This window comes from Egretta garzetta, unplaced genomic scaffold (genome assembly GCF_000687185.1).
Source record: "Egretta garzetta isolate BGI_Z169 unplaced genomic scaffold, ASM68718v1 scaffold377, whole genome shotgun sequence".
NCBI lineage: Eukaryota > Metazoa > Chordata > Aves > Pelecaniformes > Ardeidae > Egretta > Egretta garzetta.
The window spans coordinates 764,652-778,914 of record NW_009260339.1 but is presented as its reverse complement, the minus strand read 5'-3'; the positions used below and the strand labels follow the sequence as shown (position 1 = coordinate 778,914).

The 14,263-nt window shown below is 38.8% G+C and overlaps 1 protein-coding gene across 1 annotated transcript in view; it reads right to left on the bottom strand.

Annotated features, from left to right (window-relative positions):
* Positions 1 to 13,857, bottom strand: part of MRPS31 (mitochondrial ribosomal protein S31) — a 20,452-nt gene extending 6,595 nt beyond the window's left edge. The window contains exons 1-4 of the mRNA XM_009642622.2: positions 13,494 to 13,857; positions 12,662 to 12,820; positions 6,739 to 6,876; positions 3,590 to 3,663 (exon numbers count right to left, since the gene is read on the bottom strand). Of these exons, the coding sequence (XP_009640917.2) occupies positions 3,590 to 3,663; positions 6,739 to 6,876; positions 12,662 to 12,820; positions 13,494 to 13,825 (703 nt within the window). The 5' untranslated portion in view covers positions 13,826 to 13,857. The remainder of the gene's footprint in view (positions 1 to 3,589; positions 3,664 to 6,738; positions 6,877 to 12,661; positions 12,821 to 13,493) is intronic.
* Positions 13,858 to 14,263: the final 406 nt, after the last annotated feature.

Here is a 14,263-nt window from a genome sequence, read left to right as displayed (position 1 = left end):
CAGGACAGGGAGGAACCGCTGGGAGTGCCTTGGGCTGCTGCCTCATGAGCTGGCCTAAGTCGTGCTCCCCTTTGTTTTCTTGTCTCCCCCTGTTATCAATTCACCCTAAGCTCCTTGGAACAGAGATCTTGATGTGAATTCAAATGTTACAGTCCATCTGAAGTGGATCATGGCCAATCAGCTATTATTTTAGTACTCATATGTGTAAGTATTTGAAACTAAGATATAATTTCATCTTTGGCTCAGTGGCTTACAACTCAACTGGATTTCAAAAAAAAGAAAAAAAAAAACAAAAAACAAGAACCCTCCCTCCTCCTTTAAGAAAAAACAAAATGAAAGGGCAAACAGTATTTTTACATACTGAAAAGTGTTTTCATTTTTTGTGTTAAATCAGAAGATACTTTTTCAAATTTTTTTATACTTAGCAGGGAAATTTCCATAACTATATTCCTTAGCTGCCTACTTTGTTTTGAGGGCTGGAGGCAGGAATAAAATACAGATAAAAGACAACATGAGAAACCATACCAGAATGAAATTACTGTCCACATCTTAAAGAATACATTCTAATAATGCCTACTAAAAAAATCTTCTGACAGAAGAGAGCAGAAACTTGTTTTTTCAAGCTTCCAGTACAGGTGATAAATGTTATATTTCACTTCTATGAAACAGAATACTGATATATGCTGTTAACAATTATGAGTAGTTTTTCAGGATGTCAATTTACTTTCCAGTTAACATTCAGGTTTTCAAAATAAATATTCACTACATAACACAGAACTTGCTTTTCTGTGATGTATAAACAATATCTTAACTCATTATTCTCCACTAATATAAGCCAAGAAAGTGAAAGCAAATGAATCAAGTATCACACTGGTATTTCCCAAGATCAATGCAAAAAAATTTTTTTGTCATCAGGCATAGTCAGTAAGCCAGGTAATAAGCTTCCTGACTTATAATATACTGTAGCTTTCCTCAAGGCTACCTGAAATCAAACAAGGAAACACCACATAAAAAGCTGAAAGAAGCTTACTTCTTAATATGTAATTACAAAACCAATAAACTCCACTTGCTCTCTTATGCTTTTTTTTTAAACGTAAAACTGGAATGTGCACAAATTGTGTAGCTCAACTTTTTATCTAGGATGACTATGTGCCATTGCATCCGCACTGTGCTCATACAAAACAGAAAGGTTAAATTCTCACCATTTTACCTGAGTAGATTTGATTCAATTCAAACACCAGTTACTTGAACATTACATTTGTCACGATAGCTAAAAACAAATGCTGCATGATTCATTATGTTTTTATACATAAAATGGACCAATTTTAAAAAACAGCAAGTTTAATTCCATTCTAATAAGCAACTTTCATAGTCCACCACAGAGATGGCTGCATTCAGAAAGCTCACAGCTGCTTGGAAATATGCAAATAGCACTATCTGACATTTTACTAAAGAAATTAAGTAAACAAATTAATTTCTCCCTGCAGTTTCAAGTGTAAAAAAAGGAGAAAACTACTCAGCTAGAATATGGCAAAAACTAACAGCCCTACTCTTGAAATGGAAACAAAAATGTATCATTTTCCAAGATATCGGAGAGGAATACCTACTTCTTCTGCAGCTGCTGGCTTTATATATAGTTCTAAGTCACGACGCTGGAATAAAGTCTCTTTTCCACAAGGCCTCAAATAGCTTAAGGAAATCAGCGTATTAAAGATCAGTGCTAACAATGCGGTTTCATCGTTCAGAACGAAAAGTGAGGGAGTTCTTTACGTGACCCACCCATATTCACACACTCTTCGCCAAAACCCAGTCTGTAATAAAGCTAAGTTTTCATGCATGAAAGCTATCCCCTTATGTGGCATTAAGACTGTTCCTGCAGAGCTGTGCCAGTGAATATGAAGGAGGGTCATAGCTGTCTTACCATTGCTTTTTGGTTTTATCATGCATGAATTTTGGCATGTGTGTTTGGTGGATAAGGAATCGGCTGGATGGTCGCACCCAGAGAGAAGTGGTCAATGGCTAAATGTCTGGATGGAGATTAGTGACAAGTGGTGTCCCTCAGGGGTCCATACAGGGACTAATACTGCTTAGTATCTCCCTCAACAACATAGAGAGTGGGATCAAATGCAGCCTCAGCAAGTTTGCAAACAACACCAAGCTGAGTGGTACAGCTGACACGCCTGAGGGACAGGATGACATCCAGAGGGACCTGAACAAGCTCAAGAAGCGGGCCCATGTGAACCTCATGAGGCTTAACAAGGCAAAGTGCAGGGCCGTGCCCCGGGGTCAGGGCAACCCCTGCTATCAATACAGGCTGGGGGATGAAGGGATTGAGAGCAGCCCTGCCAAGAGGGACTTGGGGCTACTGTGGGATGAAAAACTGGACATGAGCCAGCAAAGTGCACTTGCAGCCCAGAAGCCACCTGGCTTCCTCAAAAGCAGTGTGGCCAGCAGGTCGAGGGAGGAGATTTTGCCCCTCTACTCTGTTATGTTAAGATCCCACATGGAGTACTGCATCCAGCTCTGGAGCCCTCAGCACAGAAAAGACATGGACCCGTTGGGAGCAGGTCCAGAGGAGGGCCACAAAAATGGTCAGAGGGCTGGAACACCTCTCCGATGAAGAAAGGCTGGGAGAGCTGGGGTTGTTCAGCCTGGAGAAGAGAAGGCTCCACAGAGACCTTACTGCAGCCTTCCAATATTTAAAGCGGGCTTATAAGAAAGATGGGGACAGACTTTTTAGTAGGTCCTGTTGCAATAGGACAAGGGGTTTTAAACTAAAAGAGGGTAGATTCAGACTTGCTGTAAGGAAGAATTTTTTTTACAATGAGGGTCGTGAACCACTGGAAGGGGTTGCCCAGAGAGGTGGTGGATGCCCCATCCCTGGAAATATTCAAGGTCAAGCTGGACAGGACTCTGAGCAACTTGATCTACTTGAAGACGTCCCTGCTCACTGCAGCGGGGTTGGACTAGATAACCTTTTAAAGGTCCTTTCCAGCCCAAACCATTCTACAATTCTGTGATTCAAAACATACATGAAGAGCTTTACACTAGGTAAAGCAAGGCATCATTTGTCAGCCACTTATAGGATCTTTCAAGATACATGTACAACATTAAACAAGAGAAGGCCACAAAGCAATCGCATGTGTGGTCTTGGTTTTTTCCTATCCTGCTTATGCTTAGCCACCTGTAGAGCACACTTGTTTCCCTGGGATCACAGCCTTGTGTTTTTTGCCACAAAATGAATGCAGCGAGTTTGCAACTTGACCAAATAAGCTACTGGAGCCAACATACCCACTCTCCAGGCTGGTTTTACACTCACAGAAGACAGACTGGCCTCAGTGACAAAAAGCCAGTTTTACCCTTCAAGTTCAGTAACAGAATGTCCTGATTAGTACAGAAAACATTAATCTATTACACTGCATGGAAGTTTTGCTTACCAAAAATCAAAGTTACATTATTCATTCTTTTACACGTCTGAAAGCAGGAAGTTAACAGGTCATAAGTCTCCTTCATAACAGTGAATCTCTTGATATTCTAAAAATTCAGAACTTGGCTTCACAGGGTTTTTCATTATTGAATTTCCACTAACCTGTTTTCAGTGCGTTTTCTGTTTCTGTAGAAGCCTTAGTGAATATATTAAGCCTCCTTCCTACTTTGAGACTTCTATAAACAGAAAGAAAAATGATATTTAGTATTTCACAACACTTCATAACACTGCCAGATAACAAATTTAAAAGCACAAAATATTCTCGTGAACTAACAGATCTCTGGAGGGAAAAAAAAAAAAGAAAAAAAAAAAGATAGGGACTGTCACTAAATCCTCAGGCTTTTAACCAGAGAAAGTGTTTATGACTTTATTATTCGTCTGTAACAGAGCTTCCCAAAACATTTCCATGTGAAAGAATGAGCATAAATCAAACATTATATTTGTAGTCATTTTTTACTGAAATATTTAGGAATCTGAATGAAGCTAAACAGTATCAAGCCACAGTACTCGGGCAATTTTGCAGCGTTGCAACTAAAAAGTGAATCTGGTGATTTGGGTTTTTTCCCTGTAAAAAATATTGCACAATTCAGGAAGAGAAAAGGCAACAGCTAAATCAAACAATTCCTGCTTTATGACATAAATAGCCTTTTTGGAAGATTACACAGCCACCTTCTTTGCCACATGGCAAACACTCAAAGTGTATCTGTATGATATATTTTGAACAGCATCGCCCTGATGCTCTCTCTTCTCAATACAAAAATATTTCACTCTGACCATCTATTTTTAATCCTATTTACCTTTAGCATAAGCCTATACTAAACATTTTTTTAAAAAAATCCAGGAGTTCAACAAATAATCAAATTAAATTGTCTTATACACGGAAACAAAGAAAACCCAATGCCTTCACTGTAGGACGTACTTAACTTCAGAACAAATGATTCTTTTAACCATAGAAGTTTCCACTGAAATTCTAGTAGTTCCTACTTTATGTTATCACATATTCATTGTTACCCTGGCAATACTTGCCCTTCCTGACCTTAACGTTTCACCTCTCTGGATTTGCTGTAGATTTCCGATGGCCACAACTACTTCTGCAAACCTGCTCTTGTCATATTACATTTTACTGATGTAACCACCCTGGATCTATTTCAGCACAGAGCAATCTAATTACTAAGCCTCAAAAGAATGTTGATTTAGGATTACATTTTCCTATCTGTGTGTAACTCCCAATAACACTGGCCGAAGATACAAGCATGACTTGGAAGAACATTTATTTTAAAATTACTAGTTCAAATTACTATTAAGCAACATCACTCATTTCATTGAAATCTACTAACTCAATTTGAACTTGGATATTCTTTCCCGTTCTAACCCATTCTTTTCATATTATCAATAGATAAGTATACCAATTAGATTTTCAGGGATGCAGGAGGAAACTTAGGACTGAAACTGCAGACAGTTTGCTCATTACAGGGATTTTAAAAACTATTTTAAGATACTGTTCCTGAAGTTATACACCAAGTATAGTTTCATCACACAAAGAGGGCGAGACAGCTTCTCAGGTATCATAAATTTAGTAAGTGTTCTCAAACATAAGGGAAATTCACTTTACAGCATGTTAAAATTTTGGCAAAAATATAAAAAAAATATACACTGTACAAGCACGTAATAGCTTAGGCTTTCAATTTATATTTCTAGATCATATTATTTCTATTCCTTCAAACTTTGAAAAACTTTTAATCCAACAGCTTAAATAAAGTATTTCTCATAGTCAGTCAAGAATCATAGCCTAATAACAGAATTACTTTCACATGACTACCAACTCTGTCTGATAATTATCCCCAGATTAAAAATATCTATAGAGCTATTCAGCAACTGATAAGGAAGTCAGTTCCCTTGCTCCTCAAATGGGCAGTTTATAGCTGAATGAAAATCCCAGGACAGAAATATCCAGGTCAAGAGGGCTTGGTCTAGAACCTTGTTCCACTTCCCTTCAATTTCCATTGCAAGAAGCCCCAATGGCACTTCCTACAAGCTTTGCATCAGAAAAAGAAAACACTGCTCGCTGGCCTTACAACACTGAAGAGGCCCAAGAGATACCTCCCCCGACACACCTTAACAGTTTGGTAGTTCAAGAACAAGGAACTTACTCAGAAGCTTTTCAGCAAGCAGGCTAAGTTCTTCTAATGACTGGCTATAGCTACCTCTTTGAGGTTTTTGCATGATCTACACGACTCAATGTGTATGTTATGATTTGTTCCTTATGGGAAGCCACAACTCTCTGTTTATGACATACTAAAATAGATGTCTCTGCCAAAGAGGGCAGAATATCGTACATCTACTCACCCATAAATTTACGCTTTTTTGTTTCTTAGTTATCCAAATTCTGCCTTCAGCATTGTCTATCTAAACACAAATGACTCCCTCAAATTCCAGCCCGTAACCCCAAGAAAAGGGGATTAATTTGCAAATTAAATTAATTATTAGAGAAGTTAATCGTACTAAAAACTGAACTGCTAGAGGAGGAATATACTGAGAAGGAATGCAATGATGAGCTGCCATGGGAAAATGTCAGGCAAGAAAGCATAACTTACAGGAGTAAAAAAAGAAACTTTAAGAGCACGCCGTAGCTCATTAAGAAATAGACTGGCCACATAACCAGCAGCAAGATAAATGTAAGGAGTACCCTGAAATCATCATGTAAATTATAAAGCTCATTTCATAGACAATTATAATGTCACAGACAACAGAGAGATCAATTACCGAATGACTTCTCAGCTGCAAAGTGGCAAAAACCCCCGAACTTTAAAATCTCTTTAAAACCCCAACAGAATGACTGAAACTTTTCTAAACATAGAATGTTTATCGAAGTTTTCCATTGGATGAAAGTAAGCCTTCAAAGCCTCCATTTCCCAAAAAGTTAAGAAAGTGATATAAAATTGTATCATGCATAGGTGAGAATTTAAACCAGTTAAAACAAACACAATTACATTTCAGCACCAAGTATTTTCAGTTATCTAAAATTTAATACTAAAAGGACACATTATTCGATAGCTGGCTAACATTAACTGATGTTTTCTCACAGAAGTTTATTTCAACACTAACAGCACTGTTTTGGAAAAATACTTCAGTACTTTCTTTAAGCTCTGAAGTATCATGGTAACATGGATATTTACAACTAAATCTAAAATATAATACATTAGTAATTTTTTGCATGCTCCTTCTATTGGAAGGGAACACAACAAAAATACCTTCTGGAGTCAAAAGACAATCTTTCAGGATTGATTGTTTGACCATCCTCATCCAAGTCCAAGGAAATGCGATTGGATCTCCTCGCACCTCTCTGAGCTGGGGACTGCCTTTTAACTGCCATTTCTGAAATAACGTTGCTGAAATTAAAAACATGAATGTAAAAACTCAACAAATCAACAAAGCAAGGAAGTTTATCATATGTATTAACCAGAAACTCGACTCTCAATTGTTTTTATAAGCCCCTATAAGACAGAATTGTATATTCCTCACAAAATACACCCATTTTTAGTCATCATTCAAGTCTTACTTTTTAAACTGCCTTAGTTGTTACATTCTATGTAGATTAAATGAAAAGTGCTATTTTAGCCCACTAAATCTACAGCAAATGCTTTCTTTGAAATTATTTAGTTTCCAACTTAAATAAAAATTTCACGTATCTGCATACCAGTATTCACAGAATGCGCTAGGTGTGTTTTGCTTAAGTAAATGAGGAATTTCTCTGGATACAAGGAATATGCTGAAATAGGGAGGTAAAAATCACCAGTTTTTTGGACAGGAACCAACACTGCCCACAGGGACAGAGCTGTGCTGCTGCAAATCAAAAGGAAGCTTGCATTCACACATCAGCTGACATGGGTCAATCATGCCAACCTTAATAAGTAGGTCACCCTTCCTGATCCACTGCAATCTGTTGCATTGCATAATCATATTAGGGCATTAACAGACCACATCTTCCTTCATAATTCTGTAGTCAAAATCATACGTGAAGAACAAACGCTCTGATCTCTTCCAGCACTGTTTGCAGTTCATTCTGAACACAACAGGCAAAACACATCACCTTTCTGCCTTTGCCAATTAGTCCCCTTAACTGGTAAGTCTGTTGGTTGATAAAGACCAAGCTGATAATTCTTCCTCACAGCTATCCTCTCCTTCCAACTGCTTCCAGTAACACAGAGCCATCCAAAATTACAGCACTCAAGTTTTAAGAGAAAAAGATGGTCTCAAAAAACAAAAATAGGCCAAGTCAAAAATACTGCATATTTTTTTATAAAAATCTGAATGAAGTTCAAACTATGGTTCTGGTAGGTTAAGTCAAATGAGGTTTTATTAAAAAGAAATGAATACTTGTGGAAAATTGTAAAAGCTAATTGCCACAGCAACACAGTAGGATTTTCTCTTCGGTCTTAGATGTGGTTTTGAATGGCAGAAGCATAGCATAGCACTTCAAGTACCTACTCTGAAATAAAGGCGCCTGAAAACGAGTTTTATATAATTCAATTTTAAGCTTAAAAAAAAAAAAACAACAATCTCAGATTAGTTGCGTATCTCACACTAGAAATTATGCTATGAAGTGCCTACTAACATTAGTGAGCTGGTGCTGGGCCAGAGGCTTGACACACTTCTGAGGGTCACGGGGACATAATTCCTAAGGTCAAGTCACACACAGCCCAGCCCAACTGCTTGGCTTGGCTGCAACCTACAAGGCTGGAGTGCTCCTGTGCTACATGGGATCAGGCTTCCTTGGAGAAGCTCTTCTCACAGCCAATCTTGAGTTATTTGTGGTTTTGCACAGTAGGTCTGGACCAACTATGCTACCAAGCTATCAGAACGTGCAATTCAATGGTATCATACTCTCACTGGAAAGTCCTAATGTCACCCCATCATTGGTATATGAACATTTCTGGCAGCAACATTCATCACTCCATCATTAAAAGTGCCCCTGTATTAACAAAAACTACAACCACAAAGATGTTTTTAATGTATTTTGTAATGAAAAACATCAGATTGCAAATTCATACTTCCAACCCCACTGTACCTACAGTTGTTTGATATTACACGATATTACCTCATGTCACAACATGAGGTTAAAAAAATAAGCTCCTACATACTTCTGCCTTCCAGAGATGGGAAGAGGTAGAGCTTCTGTAAGAAGCACAGATTCTCTCTCCTCCCTGACCACCAATCAATAGTTATAACACTAAAAACAGAGACCCAAGGAGCTTTGGATACACTTTAGCCTAAACTCTGAATTATTTTACTTCTTCACCCCAAACAGAAGCTGAAATTTCAACTTGTAGTGCTGCTGATTCTATTTTGGTATAGTGCTGTTGCAATTTCCATTGAGTGAAACTTCATCCCACACTGAGAAAAATAAATTCCTGTATCCTTAATATTTTCCCTTCCTAGTGAACACGCTGTATTCATACTGTCTACAAAACAATACTATGAGAAAACTGTATACAACAGTGACCTCTGGAGGCCATGCTACAATCCTGAAAAAAAAATTAGTACGAGCCAAAAGATCCGGACAACGTACAATTTATTTTGTACCCTCACAAATCTCAATACCAGTATCCCAATTTTATGCAGTTGAGTATTATGTGACTCTACAACTTCTGAAATAGTTCTTTTTAAATAGTTTTAAATAATGGAGGAATGTATATTGGCTTTTAAAATGTGTCGGGATATTGAACACAAAACCTTTACAGAAAAAAAAAAGGTTAAACTGCCCATATTCTCTTGTCAAATAAAAATCAACACAAAATAATCATGTATCAATAAAAGCAATTGTTTTCTAGTATATTAAAAGCTTTTTAGTGCCTTCTGCTGGACTTCTAAAAACCAACAGTTTTAACACTGCTCAGAAAGCCAAAAGTACCAAACTCATCTCAGAGTCTAACTGTGAACCATTACTATTAAACAAATTTTTAGTTATGAAAACCAGCAGGAGTTGCTGGTCTTCCTAGAAAATTCATCCATTGACAGAGTTTCAAACTGTTACCTGAGTATTAAGGAAGAAACTGGAACTATTACTGTTTAATATCTTCATCAATGACAGAGTGGGATCAAGTGCAGCCCCAGCAAGTTTGCAAACAACACCAAGCTGAGTGGTACAGCTGACACGCCTGAGGGACAGGATGACATCCAGAGGGACCTGAACAAGCTCAAGAAGCGGGCCCATGTGAACCTCATGAGGCTTAACAAGGCCAAGTGCAGGGTCCTGCACCTGGGTCAGGGCAACCCCTGCTATCAATACAGGCTGGGGGATGAAGGGATTGAGAGCAGCCCTGCCAAGAGGGACTTGGGGCTACTGTGGGATGAAAAACTGGACATGAGCCAGCAAAGTGCACTTGCAGCCCAGAAGCCACCTGGCTTCCTCAAAAGCAGTGTGGCCAGCAGGTCGAGGGAGGAGATTTTGCCCCTCTACTCCGTTATGTTAAGATCCCACATGGAGTACTGCATCCAGCTCTGGAGCCCTCAGCACAGAAAAGACATGGACCCGTTGGAGCAGGTCCAGAGGAGGGCCACAAAAACGGTCAGAGGTCTGGAACATCTCTCCGATGAAGAAAGGCTGGGAGAGCTGGGGTTGTTCAGCCTGGAGAAGGCTCCACAGAGACCTTATTGTGGCCTTTCAATATTTAAAGCGGGCTTATAAGAAAGATGGGGACAGACTTTTTAGTAGGTCCTGTTGCAATAGGACAAGGGGTAATGGTTTTAAACTAAAAGAGGGTAGAGTCAGACTTGATATAAGGAAGAATTTTTTTTACAATGAGGGTCGTGAACCACTGGAAGGGGTTGCTCAGAGAGGTGGTGGATGCCCCATCCCTAGAAACATTCAAGGTCAGGTTGGACAGGGCTCTGAACAACCTAATCCAGCTGAATACGTCTCTGCTCACTGCAGGGGAGCTGGACTAGGTGACCTCTAAATGTCCCTTCCAACCCAAACTATTCTATGACTCTTTTCAGCACTTAAAAAAAAAAAAAAACATTAACATATGTTAGGTACAAGCAAGCTAGTTCTCATAGCTGCCTCAAGGATTAGAACTTGCCAATCCAAATCAGAGCAAGCCAGGTATGACATTCCTAGCCAACCAAAAAGGCTAGTTTTGGTTGAGAAAAATGCATTTTTCTAACCATAGCAATTCATCCACAAGCATGTTATAAAATATTGTAATAGCACATCCTAACCCATCGACCAACCATATAGAGGCACTACATAGTTTCCAGGACTTCAGCTGTTAAATTTCTGAAGATTTTAAACTCTCAATAGAAAAAAAGCCTTTCTGCTTAGACTGCAACTTCCTTAGATGCCTTCCTTCTTCCACGGCAGCCACAGCTGGGTAAGTGCTCCAGGGAAAGTCCAATGGGTGGTGAGGAGAGCAAGCCCTTGTTGCCAGTAGGCAGACCAACCACACTTAGAGAAGACTCTGTATACCTTAAGGAATACATGCAGGCCCATGTGAGGTTAGACACTGCCTGTATTAGCTCAGTCAGTATCAGTATGGTCCTCTAACATCTCACCAGGAACTGGAGTAGGCTCCAATTACAATTAAGTTGGCTACCCACAGCTTATGCCATTATTAAGACATCTGTGTGCTCTGCTCTTCTAAAAACACCGGTGAACAGAGATGGAACAACCTCACTGGTAATTAACAGTTTAATTAAAGTATTATTTATATAAAATATTCCTTATTTATCCTCCTTACATTGGTAATACTGCACACAAAACCAAAAAAATTGCAGAAACACATCAATTTTACGTAGAACAGCCAGACGGCTAATCTTTAAAGCAACTCATTTTGGCTTTAAAAGCCTATGGAGACATAAGCTTCTGTCAAGTTCTCAAGATCTCTTATATTCTGGATGAGAGGACATTGTGAAAACAGCACTCACACACAGCCTTTGGAGATGCTTGCATGTACTACCTAAAACCATACTTCCTCCTCAAATAGCACAGACTTCACACATTTGGAGAGAATTTCATTCTGCTCTCCACAACCACCATTAGCACTCTTGGTAGAGAGAATCATGAACACAGGTTAAAAGGGAAACTTGCACAGTTTCTCCCTTTTCCCTTCACAACCTCTGAAGAACATGCACTTTGTTTAACAAAGTTATTCACTGAGCACTGTGCTTCCTAATCTATTTGCAGCCATCTAACTCAATCTATTTGCAAGCATTTGTCATGTTCCTCCTTAGTTTTCACTCACATGAAGGACAGACATCAGCCGAAAACATCACTAGTTTGTTGGGCTGCTCTGCAGTTCATCGATTAACGTACAAAGCAGATCCTTTACTAGATCCTAGAGCAACCTACAAATAATAATTTATGGGTCAAACTTAAATCCTGGTTTGGGACATACTCATTTTCACAGAATAAGTTAAAACTAAGATGATAAGCAGCTTGCAGTTCACACCACAAACAGCCATAAACAAAGGTTTCACATTCTTGTTTTGCTGACGATCCAATTTTCTGTTTAGTTCAGCATTTCACCTGGACTTAATGCCTTATTTTTGGAGTAGTTATCAGAATACTAGCTGAAAAAAAAAACAAAAAAAGAGAACGCAAAATCTGTCTTCAGCCATCATCCAAAAGAGCAGTACGCGCAACTGTTTCTGTTTCCAAACAAATGTTTCTCATCTGCTTGAAAGCCACACTGGAAACGGAGTTAAGCCAAGAGATGAGTTTCTTGGGTTGACTGGAAAGTTTTGAAAGGAAGGGTGGGGCTATAAATAGAGCTGCTCTAGTTCAGTTCTGCAGAGCTGTCACGAAAATTCACCAGTCCAGACAGAACGTCTGAAACATTTACAAATCCATCCATTGTGTGAGAATTTCAGAAGCTTGGAAAAAAAAAAAAAAACAAACCCAAACCTGTTATTTTGCTAGCCTGTCCAAGAAAGTAATGATCCTGGGCAGGAAAACAATTCCATTTCTGCAAAACCATTTTAGAATGAGGATGACAAAATTTAGGGAGCTTGGTATAACCAGACCAATGATGTTCCCATTATTAATTCCAAGTATAACCTGTCCAAATATATCTTTTAGGGCCATTTTTCCAACACAGAACCCAGTCACCTTCAAGATGACATTGCAAAATCAGAATTTCAAACATTACAGAAAATAACATTCAATATACAGACCGTATGTTAATAGTTCCTCCCCTTTTCTGTTTATCTGTGGTTTCTTCATGTCGTCTTAGTTGTGCGAGTAGTTCTGATTCTGTCTGTTTCTTGTTAACTGGTAGGGAAGATGCGACTGCAGAAACAGCCTCCACCAATTCTGGATTTAAAGGCTTGCCTCTGTAAGAGAAACAACAGATATGGAAATATGAAAAAATAAAAGCCTTCACATATTTAAATTGTCATTTCCATACTGTCATTTTATGCCTTAATAACTCAGAAGTTACAGTTACACATTATCCCAAATGGGGGTGCAGGTGGCCAGAGGGAAGGCTACGTTTACCCTACATCACCCTAATGATCAGCTGCTAAATGACACTGACAAGCTGTTGTACTCAAGTGGCCAAAGACCACAGGCAGCACAGACCTACAAGATTATAAACATGATGGTGGGTAGCTATTGTGAGTCTCAACAATCACGATGCAATTCTTAGTTCTGGGTTTGGCTTTTTTTTTTTTTAATTTTTCCTCAGCTTTATTGTATTTTATCTGAACAATATACTCCCCCTCCCATTAAAATAACTTCCCACAGGCAGCTGCTAGTGCTACCTTTCAAGAGTCTCAATGCAAAAAAGGGTAGATTATAGATTTCTATATTACAGAAAACACAAAACATATTTTACCCAGGTTCTCGCCTGTGACTTCCTCCAATCTACATCTACACTACATTCCCTTGCAAGACACTTTCCACACTTGGAAATGGCATTTGATGCTTTCTTTTGTCCTAGATAATGAAAAAAAACAACTTGGAAAAAAGGAGAAAACAGGCTAAGAAAACTTTGTTATACTTTACCGCTGGGTGTCTTCTGTAGCCTTCTGAAGCATGCTACCTTCACTGTCCGGGCCTTCCAGCTTGTTTGTAGCTTGCTTTTTGATCTCACGTGTTTTTAACTGTTGAAGTTTCTTCCTGTAGCTCACTTCTACTTTCATATTACCAATAAGGTCTAACAACTTCTGCTTCGGTGTTTCTGGCATACCCTCCTGACTCTTTGATGCCACTTCAGCAGTGCTGTCTTTGGAAGCAGTAGATCCATCTTTCTCAGCAGAAAGCACGCTGCTTGTGCTGAAGAGTTTCTGTATTTTACTAGTCGAAATACAAAGTTCAAAAAACCCAAATAAATACATGGAACTTCAGAACTTACAAAGAGTGTCCAAGGCTGAATTTTGTAAGCCTACAAAAAAGAAAAACCCCTCAGTTATAACTGTCTAGGCCTAACTGAGTACAAACTAAGTATGTTAAGTACATGCCAAACGTGTACCTTTTCACTTTTGAGAAGGGCTAAGGTACTGTTTAAAACTCTTGATTATTTATGGTTTCTTCATCGCAAAAAAATCATGTAAACAACTTTATGTCCTCCACAAATAAACTGTGTTTAAATCTAGGAACTTAGAACTTTTAAAGTATCCCCGCACTGGGTTACTACCTAGACTAAGAGAGTTTGAATCTACTGGTACCCGATACTTAAATTTATTAACACATTTAGCTTCACATCGTTTTACACTTGTGGCACCACTATGGATCACATTCCCCTACCCTATGTCCAGCAACATAGCAGCCAAGCA